Below are 18,894 nucleotides of genomic sequence, written 5' to 3'. Positions count from 1 at the left end.
ACCTTATTTTTTCTGTTTAGTTTAAATATGCATATATATCTTACTCCTTTGGATTTGTTCATAATAATTTTTTCAAAAGGTATAGGCAATAAACAAATATTTGTGAATGATGTACTAAATAAATATGTTTTTCTTTGTTGTAGGAGGGAGTGAATAATTGTACTGCATGTTTCACTTCATTTTAGCTGATTAGATTATGCTTGGGTGGTTTCACTGGTTACTAACAGCCTCATAGTTACCCTTTATCACAGTTGGATTTAATTTGTAATAAGAGGTACTGACAGGTGATGAAATTAATTTTTAAAACTAGCTATATTTCCTACATATTTTTCTTTGTAATATGCATTTTGCTGGGCTAACAACAAGGTCGCCAGGTCTGCTCAATGAAGTGAAATGTGGACTTTAATTTTTAATGGCTTTTAAACTCGTCTTTTCGCAGATCACTGCAGATTTGTCTAAGATTGAAAGGATCACTTTCGAGTAACTCAGCTGAAGACTCTTCTTATGTGTGACAATGTTTCATATGGTTCAGAGTAGAAATCTTTTACACTGTTCTGTTCATTAAACTGTGTCATTTTATACACTTGTAATTTAAGGTTTGCAGGACTTCTTGCCGCTGGAATAAATGGGACGACGTTCAGTGTTATGAAGTCTATGTAGTGCCCAGGAGCTGTACCATAGGTTACGCTGCGCACTATCGTCACGGGTAGGGTAAAAAGTAAAATCCGACATGGACCTTTATTCAAGCGGGGACTTGAGCTGTGCTTTTATCTTTCATTCATCCAATACACGCAGCAGAGACAACGCACTGTGCAAGGAGGAGCGTGGTAATCGATCCATCCATGCCGCACAGCATCCCCTAACTGGGGACGTGTGAGCCTAACTAACGTGAACTCCAGCGGACATTTGTAATTAGTTTTCATTTTGAATGAAAGCGGGTTGTCTTTTATCTCCTTGTTCCTTTGCATTTTGAAATGTTGCAATAAATATTATGAACTATGAACTATAAACAGCAGCATCACTGATCTTTATTTGGGGAAAGGAACTGCTGACTTATGCTTGCTTCTCACTGTATTTTCAAATAAAGCTACATGCATTATAGCAATGGAGTCCTTTAGTTGCGTAAATATGTGATATGATATGAAAATTAGCATAAATTATTACAAAAACAATAATAATTTTTGAAAAAAAAACTCACATATGCTTGACAATCGTAAAACTCCGGACATGTACTGCAATGTTTTCTAATGAGAAGCGGCGCTGGGTTTTTTTTTTCAGTTACTATGGTGCTGCGGTTGTTGAAAAAGGTGTTTAGGTGTCGCCCTCTGCTGGAGAAACGTGCGTATTACATTTATTACAATTATAGTGGAGAAACTGCTTGTTCCTCTGCTTGGAAGCGTAGATCAACTCGGTGTATTTAGGCATGTAGATATGATCAAGACGACCTGCTGAGGTTGAAATCAACCATCAGAATAGGGAAGAAAGGTGATTTAAGTGACTTTGAATTTGTTGGCTGGTCTGAGTACTCCAGAAACTGCTTATCCAGTTGGATTTTCCCACATAGTCATCTCTGGTGTTTACAGAGAATGGTTAAAATGAGAAAACATCCAGACAGCGACAGTTCTCTGTTCTCTGTGTGAAAATGCCAGAGGTTTGACTAGAACGGCCAGATTGCTTTGATTTGATAGTAAATCAACAGGTGGTAGTGTAGTAATAGTGGATTAAAAGTTAATGGGCACATTTTAAACCCTTTAGTACTGCGTGAGAATTGTTCAAATGCCAAAGCCTACCTGAGTATTGTTGCTGACCATGTCCATCCCTTTATGACTAGAGTGTCTTTATCTTCTGATGGTTGCTTCCAGGAGGATACCACACCATACTACAAAGCTCAAATAATATTAAACTGCTTTCTTGAACATAACAATCCACCAAATAGAACAAGCACCTTTGGGATGTGGTAGAAAGGGAAAGTTACATCATGGAACCGACAAATCTGCAGCAACTATGTGATGCTGTCATGTGAATATGGACCAAAATCTCTGAAGAATGTTTCCACTGTCTTGTTGAATCTATGCCATGAACAATAAAGGCAGTTCTCAAGGCAAAAGCAGGTCTAACCCAGTATCAGGAAGGTGTAACTAATAAAATGTCTGGTCAGGAATTCTGTATTGACAGTTAAGTTTTCCTGGAGGAAAACTTAACTGTCCTGTGATGAGGTCCGCATTACAACCAACTGAGCAGCCCTCACTTTAGCTGCCAAAGCATCCTTTCAAGCATGCAGTAAAAACTAAAGTGGCTGCAAAGCCTTAAAAAATGTTGTTACTTGCCCACATCCCCTGGACTTATCCTGAGAAAGTAACAACATCACAGCAAGCCCTGCTAAATTTGTAACAAATGCAAAAGATTTTCTCTAGAGCCAGTGTTGTTATTATTATGCCTCTAAGTCTGATATAGGGCTCTTAATGATCAGGTTAGAAAATTTATAGTTTTGGCCTCAATGACCTACCTCACTATTGTTCTTCTAGACAGATGTCAAATATTTTAGTTTCTCGGTCCATCAAAAATAAAAGTACTTGGACTAGATGCAGAGTTACAGGGTAATTGTGAACCTGAATAAACAAGCCTATCTTTTACAACCAAAAGAACTACTATAAACGACCCTTGTTTAACTGCCGGCATTATGTTTTTTCTCCCTCGATGGGAGGGAGTAATTGGTTCCATTTGTTTGTCTGTCTGTCTTTTCAATTTTTGTGTGATTTTAGATACCAATTACAGCTCAAGCTGATTTAATTTTCATAAAAATCAAGGTCATACCAAATGTGAAAATCATAAAAACTTTATATCACCCACAGTTTCTTTTTACAGATTAAATTTAGACAACAATAAACTACACCTTGGTTGTACCTAGGTTGGCTAAGTATTTGACCTTGACCTTAATTGTTAGCACCCAGGGTCAAAGTTGACCTTAAAAAAGAATTTCAAGAAACCTTCATGTGAAAGGGCATAGAGAGAGATGAACAACTACACTGTTTTTCAATATGGCGCCATACAACGTCACGATGACATAATCATATTGTAATAAAAACAGACTGAGGTCAGCATGTTGTAATAAAAACACCATAAAACCGTTTTAGGACAGCCCTTGGCCTTCAGGAGGCGCTGCGTTCTCTCAGTGCTGTTGTTTCAGGTATAGTTTAAGCTTGCCTACCACACACATCCCTGCAACCTGAGTATGTGAGGCTGACAATGGCCCTCAAACTCAGAACAAGAAAAACTTGTCAGATTCTTTATAGTAGCAGCATAATAATAATACCTGTGCACTGACCATCACCCTTCTGGCTTACAGTTTCAGCTACTCACTTGGTTCACACTCCAACCCATGGTGCTAAACGAGAAGCAGAGAAAATAAACAAGTCGACAAAGACACAATCAAACACGTGGAGAGCAGGAAAGAACACATACTGTAAGCAGTAATGATCAATGAATTAAAAGTTCTACCTGTCAGGGTAGGAACCCTCACCAGAACACTGATTTTCCGGCTGCCAACAATGGTAACTTTGCTCTTGTTGCCACATGTCTTCTGCACTTTCTTTGATTTCAGTGACCAGGATCAGAATATTTTTAAAAACACACCACAGCCACCTGTCCAGGTACATCCACTGCCATGACTGTCTGGTTACACAGTCAATCTAAATTCTGCCAATGACATAAAAACCACAATAAATACAAATAAGGTGAACAAAATGCTTCTGTTACTGTTCTTAGTTAGTCGAGCAGCTGTCTAAAATTTGTATAATTAAAAAATAATATAATTATAAAATCTGTATAAAGTTATGAGCCTATTTCAGGCAACTGTTTGTCAACTGGACCCTGACACACTGTGACTGGATAAGACTGCTGTTGTTAACTTACGATGCTAGCTCCTGGAGGTCATTTTTACAAACCTATCCAAACTGTTTCCCATACTTCCTGCTACTGATTACACCACATAAATAAATACATATTATACAATAATATTTCTTATATAAATAATAAATAAAATAAAAAAAACTGACTAAACAGGTTTTCTTGTCCAGGAAAGATTATAGCCAGGTTTGCTTGTAAATGTGTTGATTTATTTTTTATTTTTTTGAAGAATCTGAATTTTAAACCTCCTTAGGAGTGGAGTGGGGTGGGTGGGTTAACTGTGCAGTTAAACGTTAACATGACTTCAGACTGGTTCCAGTAATTTTCCAGCAGGATAGAGTCATTCTTTGTCTGGATAGTTTCCCCAGGAGTGGGAGGGCACAGAAACCGCATATCTATATTGGCACATAAACCACAATCCAGCTGCTTTATTGAAAGTTTTTCAAACGCATTTATTGTTGGTTTACTGAAATAAACAACCGAAGGGACTAGTTACAGCGAACAAGGTTCTTAGAAAGCAGTTTTTTATTTTGCTGCCCTAGCCACAGCGTTCACCCTGCTGCCATCTGGCAAGTATTACAGAAGTACTGACTGCTGTTCCAGCAGACTTTAGGTCAGTTCATTTCCTCAGAACACTCACTTCATCCTCCGTCATCATGTATAAAAGTCTTTTTGTTGTTGTTGTTGTTTTATTTACAGCTAAATCATTATTTTTTATTTATTTTTTGTTACAAATATAAAGGCGTTACAATTTTATTACACAAATTACACATTAACTGCAGAAAACAAATAGTGCGATTGATTGTGTATTTTATGGTTTTAGTGTGTTAATGATAAGCATTTGCCTTCCATGTACTTACTGGTTATCAAGAGCTGGTCTAATGTGGACTCTGGCCATGAACTGGCCATGGAAGATGATGTAGAGCAAGCGGCTATAAAACAAACCGCTGTAAGCTCTCATTCCTCTCAGTATCTATTGCACTATTGAAAAAGGACTTGGCGTAATTTAAAAGCTCTGGAGCCACATCATCGTGTACTTGAATGTTTGCTGAAACTGTATATGGCAAATAAATGTTTATTAATTAATTAGGCAATTAACTAATTTATATATTGATCTGTGGTGCTGTTTTTATTATGAAAATAAACCACTCTTCAGACAAACTAAAATAAACCATGCTGATATTACAGATCTTCTAGTATCCCAGTTCTCTCTTTTACCCCCACTGCAGACGCCAAAAATATTAGAGTAAACTGTCTTTCCCTGTGGTTGGCTTACCTCTCTGCAGTGGAGAAGTTCTTCAGAACCACTATGTGCAGTAAGGGCTTTTCACTTTGTCTCTGAGTCACACTCAGTGTGGTTCAATCACCTGGCAGGTGCAGCAACACGGTCCGCTTCAGACGAATGACACTTAAATGAAAAGCATAATAGCAGCAAACATGTTCAAACCCTGCTGTGAAACAACACATAAGAAAAAAACCCATCAATGATGTGGATACATAAAACCTTTTAAACTCTGAGCGGGATCATTATATGTATTTCAGTGCATATAATTAGAAGGAACATGATGCTGCGCAGTACGACCAAAACCAGGAGAAAACAAATGCTTCTCATTGTGATGTTTGTTTGTTTTGGTTCAGCGATGGTGAGTTAAATGCAAAAAAACTGAGGTCTAAGCCATGCACTTGGAAGTCTGGTTTACTGATAATGCTTCCAAAACCTCAATCGAGGTTATGAAGACAAAAGGAAAAATTTAAACAGAAACCTAATCCCACGGACATCTCAGAGAACAGAGGTCTGTTTTTAATACGCATTGTTCTCTAAAGCCATCCCTCAGAGTCGTTCCTGCAGTGAGATAGACTCCTTAAACTTCCAAGGGGTAGACTAGCTGTCTCTCCTATCACACACAACTGGGATATTGGCTCTTCTTGGAAGGTTCTTCTGGGATCTTCTCCTTCTTGCTGTTTATTTTTCCCCAGTTGCCAAAAAATTGAGAGAACAATAACGTTTTGTAATATTTTTTTTTATTTTCTTTTACAGAACATTACTTTGTATTGCAGTCTCAGTTAAATGTAGGACTTAAATCATTCTGTTTTTACTTTACATTATTCACAAAGTCACAGCTTTTTTGCAGATCAGGATTGCATCTTTGGACATTCCTGAATTTATAAGCAGCATAGGTTGATCTTCCTCAGTCAACTTCCAATGATTACTTCCTTCAAACCATCCATCCATCCATCCATTCGCTTCCGCTTCCTTCAAACCATCAACTCTATTAGACCCCTTTTGACAAGACTGTTTAAAAGTCCCACAATTAACTAATGCTTTAATCTTAAATATGATAAATGTATCTTTATTGCTAGGGTACCTACCACAGGCTTTTAAGATGGTGTTCATTAAACTATTACTTAAAAAGCCTCTACTTGGCCCAGCTGTCTTAGCAAATTATACACCAAACTCCAACCTTCTTTTTACTTTAGTTTATTTGGCAAATTCCAGTCAGGTTTCAGAATTCATCACAGTGCAGAAATGGCACTGGTGAAAGTTATGAATGATCTACTTATGGCTGCTGACAGTTGATTAATCTCTGTGTTTGTCCTGCTAGACCTCAGGGCGGCGTTTGATACTCTAGCCCACAATATTTTACTGCAAACATTAGAACATTTTGTAAGTATTAAAGGTACTGTGCTGCAGTGTTTTGAATCATATCTGCAAAACAGATTTCCATTTCCTCATGAAACTGGGGAGTGTTCTCTATACAGAGTTCCACACGGAACCGTGCTGGGACCAGTTCTATTTACTTTATACAGCCTTTCCTCGGATTGGTATCATCGCAGTCTTGTGATGATACCAATAACTGAGCTATTTATCCACAATTTAAAAAAACATAAAAAAAAAACAATCAAATACAAGTTCCACCTATTCATCCACATAATAAATAGTGTTAATTATTAATATTTTATTAACATCAGCTGCAACTTTAATATAGCTTTCCAGATAATGTTCACAGATGGTTTACAAACTAGTTATTAACAAATTCGTGACCATTGCTATCAAATTATTACTTTTTACTTCTAGTAAAACACACTTAACAGTTGGTGGTCATGTGTTACTGATTTTTGCCCTAGACTATTCCTGCATTACAAGAGATGACCTAAACAGAAAAAAACAACCTTTGTTACAAAACATTTTAGCATAAAAACAGATGGTGTTAGACACTAGGGTTAGCTTCTGAGAGCGCCTCAAGTTCTGTTTTTTTAGCCATCAACTGTGGTTATTTGAAAAGTACAAGTCCATCCCCTGTAGGATCAGCGGTGCAGAGTATCCAGTGATTGTTGTCCTGTTCAGCTTTATGGGAATCCAAGAATGTGTGAGCCGTCAGCTCATACTCCTTGCCATACATGGTCCTGCAAGGACACAACTGTTATGCACAGAAAAACGATAGTTGCCATGCAGGACCGAATGTCACTTTTAGTTGCCATACTGAAGGGCGGAATCTATTAACAGCAGAAATGAATTCACATCTTGGTGGTCATTATTTTATAAGGACGCAACAGTTGGTTGGTTTCACATGTTCTTATAGCGGCTGTGGAGCTGATTAGCTAATTGGACATGAGTAGCAGTGCAATTTTAATGTCAGTGTAGCAAAACTGTACTGTTTTCTTCTTTACTTACTCCTTATGTATCCTACAGTATTGTTTGTTATTGCTAATGTGCTAGCGGACCTCCAAGCTGATATCATAAATGCCCAACCAAACTGGTTTGGAGTTTCATTTGAAAAGAAAATTGAAAAATACCAGAGGACGTGATCACCCAGAACAGCAAGAGCCTGGTTTGTCTTGCAGTGTACAATCAGCACCTTCACATTAGCCTAAAAAAAAGCACAGAAAAAACATGATTCTTAATGGCAGTGAAAGGAACATAATGCATTTATAATGCTGATGCTGCAACAGGTGTAACATTTAACCAGGAAGATACAGTAAACACTTACAGGAACTGGCAGACCCTCATATTCAAGTCTTTCCTGGGGGTCAAAGTAAACGATCTTCCACCATGACAGAAAGGAATCGCTGTCTTCCAGGCTTACTTCTTGGAGGCGAGACTTTTTTGCACACTTTTAGGTCAAAATATATGACAATAGTAAAAATTCTCATGAAAAGGGGGAATATAATTATGTAATCTTGCACTAAAGTATGTACAGTATGTACAAGTGTACAAGTTTTCCATTTATTTTTCGTTTAAAGTGTTGTCACGGTTAGTTCTGCTGTAATTAATATGTCTGTGAAGGTTCTCAGTCATCCAGGTCATCGTAGTCAAAGGAGTTTGCAAAGAAAAGCGTCTGGACTTCTTTGAGAAGTCCAGACGCTTTTCTTTGCAAACTCCTTTGACTGCTGTAATTAATGTTAAAACTTAACTTACCTTTTGAAAACTTCGCAAGTCACTCGTCAAGTAAAGCTGAGGGAAAGAAAGGGAAAGAATACATGGAAATACAAGAAGCAATCTTTCAAATTGTACATACATCCCTTGTGTATATGAGACTCTGCTTTGTCTTTGATTCATGTTGTAACATTAGTTATGGTACTTCGGTGTTTGTGGTTTTCCTTTCCCGTGCGTTTTCTGATCATCCTGTCTATAGCTTGCTGTTTTTCTGCATCTGTTCTTTGTTCCGCTTTAAATTTTCCTGTTTCATTTTGAAGGTTATTCCCTTGTACTTTTTCATCCCTTCTGGGCTATTTTACTTCATTATCATCTTGAATGACTTTACCTGTGTCTCATTTATTCATCTTCCCATGTGCGTTTAGTGTGTGTCTGCCCTTAGGCTTTGCTGGTTCATTATGTCGTGCCTCCTGTGAACCTTTCTCTATTTTGATTTTTGTTTTCTTGACAGGATATTGGATATCTACATTTAGACAAAAGGAAAAAGGATGGCATGTTAAAAGCAATCTAGAACCCATTTAAATCTTGCATTTAAAAAAGGGGATTTATGGATGGCTAGATAATCCTGAGAAATATCTGTATGCAAGGGAGAAAGTTGAACACTCTCAGACAGCACTGAATTAAAAACCAACATGATTTCATATCTGACATTACTGCATGGCCTTAACCCAGTAAACACAGTTTGTTGCTATCGCCACAAATTCAAATTAAAACTCTCCTAAGCTAATGAAAAAGCATAGTATAAAAAGCCAATGTGTTCTTTGGGACCTAACTCTTTAGAGATGGACTGAGGCGATGTGCAAAAACTATTTGAACCATCACAGTTTGAAATTGTTTTTCATCCTCTGGGATAAAGAAAAGAGGGACCGTTTCAATTTTTTTCAGCTTTCACTTTAAAAGCAAGAATCCACAGTGGTATAAGATCGTGTAGCGTGTCAAGGGATTTTTTTCCACCTTTGAGAGGCATCTGAATGGGTTGAAAAATTATTTCAGGAAAACAATGCCAACCTACATTCCACATGTAATTCAATAGCATGAGTACATAGTGACCTACAAGTGTCCAGGTGCTAAACTAACCTGATTATAGTCCACACCCGTCACAAATGGATCAAACTCCTCTAAACTCAACACATCCAGTTTAGATCAGTCCCAAGGCACAACTGAAAAACCAGTGTTATATAATCTACACTCAGTGCTTAAAAGACTTTAAAAGTTCTCCTAGACTTACTTACATCCTCCTCTCATACCAAGAACACAACTGAAATAACTGTAACAAACCCACAATCAGTGCTATTTTCTTAGACTTTAAAAAGCTTCCATCTGAGGATATTACAGAACTGTGTTGTCAGGCCAGGTTGTGCTCCCAGTAAAAAAAAAAAACTCAGTGGAAAATCAGTGGAATGCCCATTTAAGATACTCTTTGTATTCAACATGTAATTAAAATGTGTGTGTGTGTGTGTGTGTGTGTGTGTGTGTGTGTGTGTGTGTGTGTGTGTGTGTGTGTGTGTGTGTGTGTTCACTTACTCCCCTGGCAAAGCCACTTGTTGTCTTTAAGGCAAAACTTTGCTCAAAATGAAGAGTGGATCCCTCAGGACTGCCATCTACACTGATGTCCACACAAGCAGATGTTGCAGATTTATATCAGGGTGTTGCTATAAGTATTAAAGTTTATGTTGATGTCAATTTGAGGGTGTTTACCTGGTAATGACAAAAGCTGTGCGTGTGCACGGCTGGACACTCCTGACTGCGCTGACTGCACACGGAGCTTGAACGCCGGGCGAAGGAATCTTTGTTAAGCTGTTAACATCAGCATTGATGCTCACTGCGCTGCACTCCCTGTTTCCTCCTCCCATGTTCACTAACATCACAATATCACCAAAGTGCAGGGTACCATCATTTGTCACAGAGAATTTCACCTACACAAACAGATAAAGTCCCTTATCAGCACATTGCCACTGTGTGATTGGTTTCAACAGGTATTTTATTAGGTTAGAACTCATTTTACCGGTTTTAAAATGTTCTCTTTGAGGAAGTCCATTTTCTGGCCAGCAAGCTCGCCCCTCTCTTTTTTCTCCAGATGTTCTTTTACTTCATCCTGGAGAAAAAAATAAGACATCAAGTAAGTCCTGTTTAATACAGTTTTTGCAGTCCCACCACTACCAGTTACTGAGTAGCCAGTAAAGTAAATCAATTACTTAAAAAAATTTACAGTAGCATTAAACCATTATTACAATAATTATTTCTCCCAAATTCAGTATTTCAGCATTATATCTAGCTGCGTGACATTTTGCGTTTGTTTTTGTCTCTGTGCAGTGGATATAACTCTGCAAGTTAACCCTGAAAACTTTACTCCAATAGCTATATCAATGTATTTTTGTGTTGCCTACAACTCAAAAACTGTCTAGCACTGAATACTTTCTTTAGGTGTGAAAACAGGACTATAAACAGTCAGATGTAAAGTACATTTCGAAGAATATGGTAATATTTTGACCATGAATTATAAAAGGCTATATGTTTATTAACAAATTCCAAAAATTAGCAGACTATTTGTTATTATTTATTAGATCAATGCCCAGTTCGCAGTAAGTCTGTGTTAACTAGAACTTCGTAACCCCAAATTAAATTAAATTCCTAAAAATATATAATAACACTGAATTACTGGTTGAAAAATTAAATGTTCCAGCAGTTTTTGTTGTTCTTGCTGTTGTTGTTTTTAACAAACCTCTTTTAAGCGCTGCTCTTCAAACCAGTTTCCCATTTTCACAGGTGTGCGGTAAGTTCTTATATGTGCCATTTTTCACTCAGGCAAAACTGCGAGTACTTGCAGGAAACTTTAATAAGTTTAGCTGCTTTAGCTACTTTAGCTTGGTTTGTGATGTGGTCTCTATGGTAACGGGGTTCTCGTCAGTTCTCGCTGATCGTCGCGAGACGTCGAGGTTGTAATTAGAAACAAAACAACTGCAGTCTAGTACATTCATACAGCCATATATTTGTGTGTGGGCTTTTTAATCCGCTTTAATCTTGCTTTATTTGATTTTTTTTTAAGTTATTTTGCTCTATAGAGCAATTGTATTGTTTTTGTGTGTGTTCTTTTGGGCTGTTTTTTGTTGTTGTTTGTTTGCTTGTTTGTTTTATTTTAATTGTATTGACTCGAGACACTTTATTGTGTAATTGTATGTGCTTTTTCTGTTTTGGCTACTGTAATTTCTTTTCAATATTTTTGAAGTATATCTTTATTTAAAAAGGTTCATGGTTGATAATTTGTCCTATTTTAAATAGAATAACCCATGCATGTGAGATCTAAATGTCATATCGTCATATCAGCCGCTCACTTTGGAAGTCATCACAGCGGATCATCTGCCTCTGTTTCATTCTACCCCTAGCATCCTCTTTTATTACACCAACCCTCTGCATGTCCTCCTTCACTACATCCATGAATCTTCTCTGCGGTCTTCCTCTTTTCTTCCTACCTGGCAGCTCCATATTCAACATAATTTCTCCAGTATATTCACTCTCTCCCCTCTGCAAGTCCAAACTATCTCAGCTACGCCTCTCCAGCGTGACCTGTCCCTCTGATATATTTTCATATTTGTCTTTATTGTTACTAATTATTCCCACCAACATACAAAAGCACAAAATAAATGAAAAAGAATTTCTGTTTTTCATTTAAGAGTGGAATAAAACAACATGTAGTCACGGAGTTGCAGAAAGCATGTAGTGTCATACAAGTTTATTTTTGTAATCCTTCACAGTTACCTAAGCAATAATATTCTGTGCTTTAGAATAATACTATATGCTTTATCATTTTACAAACAGTTAAACTCTAACAGTTGTAATCCAAAGACTTGAAGAAAAATGTCCACATATCAGCTGTACATCTTTCTCTGTTTCTGTCTGTATGTTTCAGTGGCCATTGGCCCTGCCTCTGGCACCAGAACCATTCATGTGACTCGGTTTATGGTTTCTTTCTATCGGTGGGTCACTGTCATCTTCCTCTTTATCACTCCTATCATCGCCTTCCAGCTGCAGGATGAAAATAAGCAAAGAGGATAAACAACAGAGACGGAAATAAAACATACCCCACATTCCCACACATCCCACATGCATGGACACAGAGACATCTGTAAACCCACCTGGGTAAAGATAAACTTGTAAACCATTCTTAATATGAGAGCAGCCCAGTACAGGTGGAGCAACTGGAGAACCAACAACATGACGTTGAAGAAATAGTAGCCAAAGAAGGCAGGATACAATTCCAGTGGGTACACCCATGTACAGTGAATCAGCCTGTGGAAAACACACCCATAATATTTTAGAATAGAATAGAATAGAATAGAATAGAATAGAATAGAATAGAATAATCCTTTAATTGTCCCACAAGGGGAAATTTGGTTGTATCAGCAGCAAAAAAACACACATATACAAACAGAACAGGACACACAGAACCGAAGCACAATTTTTACATATTTACATCATGGACAATAGTTACCAGAGCAGAGTACAGTACAGTTGTTTAAATTAGCGTACACATAGTGTGCAAACATAGCAGGATACTGAAAGATGTTTAAATAGTTAAGAATATTTAGAATCATTAGAAAAGTGCAGATTGTTTATTGTACCCGTGCATTAAAAAGTAAACATGTAACTTTCAATAAGTTAGTGTATATATAAGCTGAGAAAAGTAATGTGCAGTTATAACAGTAAAAGTTGTTACAGCACTGATGTAAACATCTATGTTTGTTGGGAGCAGTTCTGATTGTACAGTCTGACAGCTGCAGGGAGGAAGGACCTGCGGAAACGCTCCTTCATGCATCTAGGATGCAGCAGTCTGTCACTGAAGCAGCTCTTTAACATATCACACTAAGATCTTCAAGATCATCACTATGTATTAGGGTGCAATTTTTCTTTTCAAATACTTACCAAAAAGGAAAAATAATAAGTCTTGTCACCATAAAGACGACTGCAAACACCACAAAGATGCCGTTAGCAGTCTGGTGCCATGTGGCGTAGTTGAATACTTTTGCACCCTATAAGGGGGGATAGTAAATACATGTTACCTATTTTGCCATCAAATATGCCTAAAGTAACACTATACTTAAATCTATGTATATTTTGACACATTAAAAAAGCCTCCAAACACAAAGAATGAGTTTTTCTTATTTTCCATTCCACCTCAGAAATTGTTCACTGCCAGATTTTTGCTGGATCACCACCTTTTACAAAATCTCTTATAAAATAATACAGATGCAATAATTTCAAATTAAAAAAGAGTGGCTGGCTGAAGTTCAAATTTTAATCAGTCTTTTTCTGAATAACTGACAATGCAACACCACATTACCATAAGTACCCTCACTACAGCTAATATAGCTACAGCACTGACCTCGAGTAGGATGTCAGAAGAGTCATGAACAACCATGACGAGGGTTCCGATACGGACGAAGTTTGAAATCCAGGAAAAACTCAGGAGAGTCAGTGTGGCCATATGATGAATCACCTGCTCTTTAAAGTCCTAAAAGTAAACAAGACAAATAAGACACAAAGATCACATAATACAACAGGCTTTGTCCCCAAAACTGCTTTCTAAAAACATAGAAGTCTAATCTAATAATAATCTAATGATATTATTACATTAAATATTTTTCTGTCTTAAAATATGCCTTTGGGAGATGATTACACATTTAAGTGTGATTCATTTATGTATAGTAGAAGCAACGTTACGTTGCTCATTTTCTTATTATTTCTAATATACAGAAATGCATATGTTGTGCCTGAATAATTGAAACCTATTATTTATTTATTAAACATTTATTAAAAATACTTATTTATTAAAAAGCTCGTGATTTTCCTTTGGCTCTGCATTAAACATAGTGGGGGAGGTTGTATTGTGGGTAGAAAACAAATCCTCCGAGATTAAAATAACTGAAACTACTTCATTGTCACTTCACACGTTTGTACACTTACTTTTCGTTTCACATCAAATGTGAGACTGAAGACCAAAGAAAGATAGAAGCCCATTTCCAACATGTAATACCAGTACTGTGATGGCAGAAGGGACTGTGTGGGGACAAGCAGATGTATTTTTGTCTCATTCATCATGCTGTACTGTGTAATCCATCGCAAATACCAAAGGTAAAGGCACGTACCTGTTTAGGAAAACCTGCCCAAACTTCCCTTAGATTATAAACCCAGGGTTTCTAAATCCAAGGAAAACAGTAAAGCAGAGAGTGTGATGTGAATATCAGAGAAAAAAAATCAACCAAGCTGGCTGTTCACTAATGCCTTGTAAGGACAGTCCCAGTACTTACATCATAGAGAGCTAGGATTCCACCAAAAAATGCAAAAAGATAAAATGCACATCTCCAACTGTTGACAGGCAAAAGCACGTCACATATTTGCATAGACATTCATCTTTTCGCATCAGTGCATCTTCAGTTCACACAAACATACACTCACCTGGCTTCACTGAACCTCTTTCGAAGCCCCGGTCGCTCCTGGTTCCTTCTCCTCCTGAACCACACTTGAACTCTCCTTTCTGGCCAGCCAGTCTTCTTACACAGAGACCACACGTCAGCCTGAGACACAACAGGAGACATTCCAGTGTTTATAACCTTTCCACATTTGGACGCACCCTCTTCAAGGTTACACAAGCAGTAAGCTTTAGTCTTTGATTATTAACACACATTAACAGTGCAGTTCCACTAAAATTTGTGGCAACCAAAACTTGTTTAAACGGATGTGATGCACATGTAAAAAGACTTTATGATGTTTCATTAAAATGCATTTCACCTGTAGATTATTTGAACAAAACTCTGGATTTGTTTTTCTTTTGTACTTTCAATGATTCACTAATTTTTTGTCATATTTTTTGTCACCTTTACATGTTTCAAATCATCAAGCAAATGGTAATATTAGACAAAGATAACCTGAATAAATAGTAAATGCAGTAGTTAAATGACACTTTCAAGTATTCAAGGAAATAACCAATCCAATACCATCAACCCTTTCCTGACATTTCAGGAAAGGGTTATAAAGGCTTTTGGACTCCTTGAACCATGATAAGGGCCCTTATCCACAAATAGAGAAAAACCTGGAACAATGGTGAACCTTCCCAGGACTGTCCAACCTATCAAAATCACTCCAAGGTGATTTGTCCAGGAGGTCGCAAAAGAGCCTGGATCAACACCTAAAGAACTGCAGACCTCATTTGCCTCAGTTAAGGTCAGAGTTAATGATTCAACCATAGAAAGAGACTGGTCAAACATGACATCTATTGGAGAGTTTCAAGGAGAAAACCACTGCTGACCAAAGAAGAACACAAAGGCTCGGCTCATATTTGGGGGAAATATTCTGTGGGCTGGTTTGAGTCCTGTTACAAGTGACATAAAACTAACATAGCATCATATCCTGGAACTGCTCTCCTGCTTCAGGACCTGGATGACTGAAGCTCAAGCGTGCTCAGATAGGAAGACACATATCTGAAACCTACCAGAAAATTTACATCTTAATGGCTCAAAAAAAGTTAAAAATAAAAAGGTTTTGGATTAGCGCAATCAAAGTCCAGTCTTAAATCCAATTGAAATACTCTGTCATGACCTTAAATAAGCCGTTCATACTGAGTCCACTGTAATGTGAAAGATTAAGTTTCAGTTATTCTAAAGACTTGATTATAGTTCTTGATAACAAGGGTGGCACAACCAGTTGTGGGGTTTATGGGTCATTGCTTTTTCGCTGGACCAGACAGCTTTTTCCCCCTTAATAATAAAAAGCATAATTCAAAAACTGCATTTTGTATTTACTCTGATTATCCTTGTCTAATAATAAAGGTTGTTTGATGATCTGAAAAATATAAGTGTAACAAATATGCCAGAAAAATAGATCAGAATGGGGGCTTTTAAAATCACTGTATTATCCATGTGTTCGCAGGAAAACTCACTTGAGGAGGAACCCGTGTTTGGCTGCAGAAGTATTTTTCTAGAATAGGGTTTTGTTCTGCTGGGAGACGTATCTTGTCCCTGATTCCCCATAAATTAGCCAGTGGTGTGGCAAAGTACCTGAAACAGCACCAAAAGGCCGGTCACTTCCTCCAAAACACAAAAAAGTCCTGGTTCATTGGACTTTCATAAGAATCTTCCTAGCTTGTGCAACATAATCCTGGGATTCTAAAACCAGATGACTGCGTTACTAATCTCATTGACACACAGGCATATTTACTTACATACTTTGCGGTCTTACCTTTCAAACAGGTATCTGACTACAAGCAGGCAAAGGGCACAGGGTAGAGAGGCATAAAGATGAGACACTTTCGCATAGACACGACCTTCCTTGTCCTCTAAAGCAGACCAGGACAAATTTCCTGGCAGCCACAAACGGTCCCACCAGATCCACTCCCCAACTGTCTGCAACATGATGCTGGACAACACACAACAAAAATTACACATAACTATGCAGCAACTTTGGGAAGTTTAAATCACATAATTCTCAAATGTAAGATTCATAAAATTAGATTGAGCGTTGTTAAGTAATGTTAAGTCACTCAAGTAAATTAAGTATATAAGATAAAATTTCTTAAAAATCTTGTTTCCAAATTCAAATGAGTAAAATTGGCATGACTTTCCTTACTTTGTGATGAATAATGTATCTTTTTTTCTTTTCTTTTATTGTTACATTTCCCTCTTTTCTTTTTTTATCAGGAAGATCTCCTGCCAAAGTAGTGTGACGCCACTGAATGAGCCACGTACATTTTCTTGAAACTTAACAGCGGTCACTAGATGGCATCAAGATCCGGCTGCTGCTATGATCCAAGCACATTCACAGCCAGGAAATCTACCATATGGTGCCAACTTTTCATCACAGCAGCAATTTTTGATTCGACTCTCCACTATCTTCAACTGGCCTTGGATAACATCAATACTCGATGTTCTGGCAGTCATGAATGAAGTGAGCAATATACAGAAGAAGAACTACGTAGATATCAAAGGGCAAGAAAGATAAAGATGAGTGAGGAGCAATTCAAAAGGGAGATTAAGGAGAAACAAAGTCCTTCTTCTCGTGGACTCTGATCATAACTGTAGATAAAAGTGTGTTATTTGAGCAGTGAGAAAAGTACTTAAGTACTTAAAGCGAGCTGGATTGTAACTGGTTTAAATCATCAGTTAAAATGTTTGCTCTAAATTTACTCGCTACGATAGAGTGAGTCATATCAGTGTGTCCCTGAGCCTCAAAGGTAGTTAATAAGTCAGCATAAGAACAGTCAAATGTGCCCGCAAGCGGTGTTGTCTTGACAAGTTCTAACAATAGAGAGGGAAACTGAGGCAGACAAAGCGAGTGAGTGTACGCGACAAAGAATGATGAAACTAGAGAAACAGTTAAATGTGGTGTAAACTTCAATAATTCCAGCCTTCTGCTTGATTAAAGTTATTACATCCTTTAGTTTAGGTAACAAAATACATGAAAACTAAGTATGGAAATGTCTACCTAAACACACACTCACCTTCAGTGTCCCAGTGTGAGTAGTGCCTGGTGTTTTCCTCTGCCAGCCTGTTATTCATACAACTCAGTGGTACTGCTCTTATCCACACCAGGTAACAGCACTGCCCTGTGATCCTAGACGATCCCTCTTCCTGCTATTGTAAAGCCATTCTTCATAGCAAATATCAGCTCACAGTCTGCTGCCTCACTTCATCTGTACAATGTGTCTCATTGTGTGGCACTAGACTCCAGTGAGCATGTTTCTAGGCATGCGTATGGTCGCTCACCTGAATGGGATCCTTCCCTCCCACTTTGTCTGCTCTTGTGATCACACCCTTGTAGTTGCTGCAAGTCTTTTGAGATTAGCACAGCTGAGCACTGCAAACACCTTGGAGCATATTTGCATGTTGACTTGCGAATAGTAAACTGCAAGAGTCAGAGGGTGGGAGTATTTGCGAACCCTCACCTGCAAGAATTCCCTTGGAATGCCAGGAAAACCCCCACAAAGGTCCCATTCATTGGCGGGGCAGGGGAGGAGGAGCCAGGGCAGAAAAGGAACTGACACACAAAGAGAGTGAAACATCACTCTGTATACATAGCTAACCGGGTTGATAACAAACTTATTAATACAAATGAGATGACCCTGGACTTAGTTTTAGTTAACAGAAAGTATTTCCTTTTTCAGTTTTCTGTGCGGAAATAAAAATAATAATTTCAAGGAACTTATTAAAGCAGTGTAGTGATCATTTTTGTGATTTCCCACTGACAATGTCAAGCTTCAGATGGTAAAAAAATAAAAGTGAACGTAAAGCAACTCATTACTAAAGCATCCTTAATAAAATGTAGAACAGTAGATAGTTTTGTTTCAACATACACCAGAAGGTGGCGACAGAGACAACATAATGCATGGACCTGCTTGTTAATATACTGTACATGAGTGGCGTGTTATAAATGTAGTGGTGGGTCTGCTGAACACTTTTGTTCAGCTGCTTTCTCAGAGAAGAACAAGCTGCTTTTTACTCGTCATAGCAGGTAACTGAATATTTCAATGGGTATATTTTGATTTTGATCTGTTTATTTATTTT

At 37.7% G+C, this 18,894-nt stretch overlaps 2 protein-coding genes across 2 annotated transcripts; both read right to left on the bottom strand.

Moving 5' to 3' along the window:
* Positions 1-5,917: 5,917 nt before the first annotated feature.
* Positions 5,918-11,236, bottom strand: cfap161 (cilia and flagella associated protein 161). The gene is made up of 8 exons (XM_031731259.2): positions 11,064-11,236; positions 10,347-10,436; positions 10,040-10,257; positions 9,866-9,947; positions 8,324-8,359; positions 7,896-8,018; positions 7,702-7,775; positions 5,918-7,311 (listed from the first exon to the last, which is right to left on the bottom strand). Exons 1-8 carry the CDS (start codon positions 11,133-11,135, stop codon positions 7,179-7,181), a joined length of 828 nt encoding a protein of 275 aa, XP_031587119.1. The 5' UTR covers positions 11,136-11,236; the 3' UTR covers positions 5,918-7,178.
* An 806-nt stretch (positions 11,237-12,042) lies between these two features.
* Positions 12,043-18,297, bottom strand: cers3b (ceramide synthase 3b). The gene is made up of 11 exons (XM_031731248.2): positions 17,832-18,297; positions 16,574-16,750; positions 16,275-16,392; positions 14,795-14,913; positions 14,647-14,704; positions 14,485-14,535; positions 14,303-14,395; positions 13,722-13,850; positions 13,262-13,368; positions 12,475-12,628; positions 12,043-12,364 (listed from the first exon to the last, which is right to left on the bottom strand). Exons 2-11 carry the CDS (start codon positions 16,744-16,746, stop codon positions 12,245-12,247), a joined length of 1,122 nt encoding a protein of 373 aa, XP_031587108.2. The 5' UTR covers positions 16,747-16,750; positions 17,832-18,297; the 3' UTR covers positions 12,043-12,244.
* Positions 18,298-18,894: the final 597 nt, after the last annotated feature.

Source organism: Oreochromis aureus, linkage group 7 (assembly GCF_013358895.1).
Source record: "Oreochromis aureus strain Israel breed Guangdong linkage group 7, ZZ_aureus, whole genome shotgun sequence".
Classification (NCBI taxonomy): domain Eukaryota; kingdom Metazoa; phylum Chordata; class Actinopteri; order Cichliformes; family Cichlidae; genus Oreochromis; species Oreochromis aureus.
The sequence above is the reverse complement of the archived record's forward strand: the minus strand, read 5'-3'. Positions and strand labels throughout refer to the sequence as shown.

Excerpts from the sequence above, each read along its gene's own strand:
- cfap161 (XM_031731259.2), bottom strand. The coding sequence starts at position 11,135 with ATGGCACATATAAGAACTTACCGCACACCTGTGAAAATGGGAAACTGG. Across the intron at positions 8,360-9,865 it reads CAAGTGGCTTTGCCAGGGGA|CTTTACTTGACGAGTGACTT; the intron begins GTAAGTGAACAC and ends TCTTTCCCTCAG. Across the intron at positions 7,312-7,701 it reads CTGGGTGATCACGTCCTCTG|GACCATGTATGGCAAGGAGT; the intron begins GTATTTTTCAAT and ends GTGTCCTTGCAG.
- cers3b (XM_031731248.2), bottom strand. The coding sequence starts at position 16,746 with ATGTTGCAGACAGTTGGGGAGTGGATCTGGTGGGACCGTTTGTGGCTG. Across the intron at positions 16,393-16,573 it reads GTCAGATACCTGTTTGAAAG|GTACTTTGCCACACCACTGG; the intron begins GTAAGACCGCAA and ends GTGCTGTTTCAG. Across the intron at positions 13,369-13,721 it reads CTTCTGACATCCTACTCGAG|GGTGCAAAAGTATTCAACTA; the intron begins GTCAGTGCTGTA and ends CCCCCCTTATAG.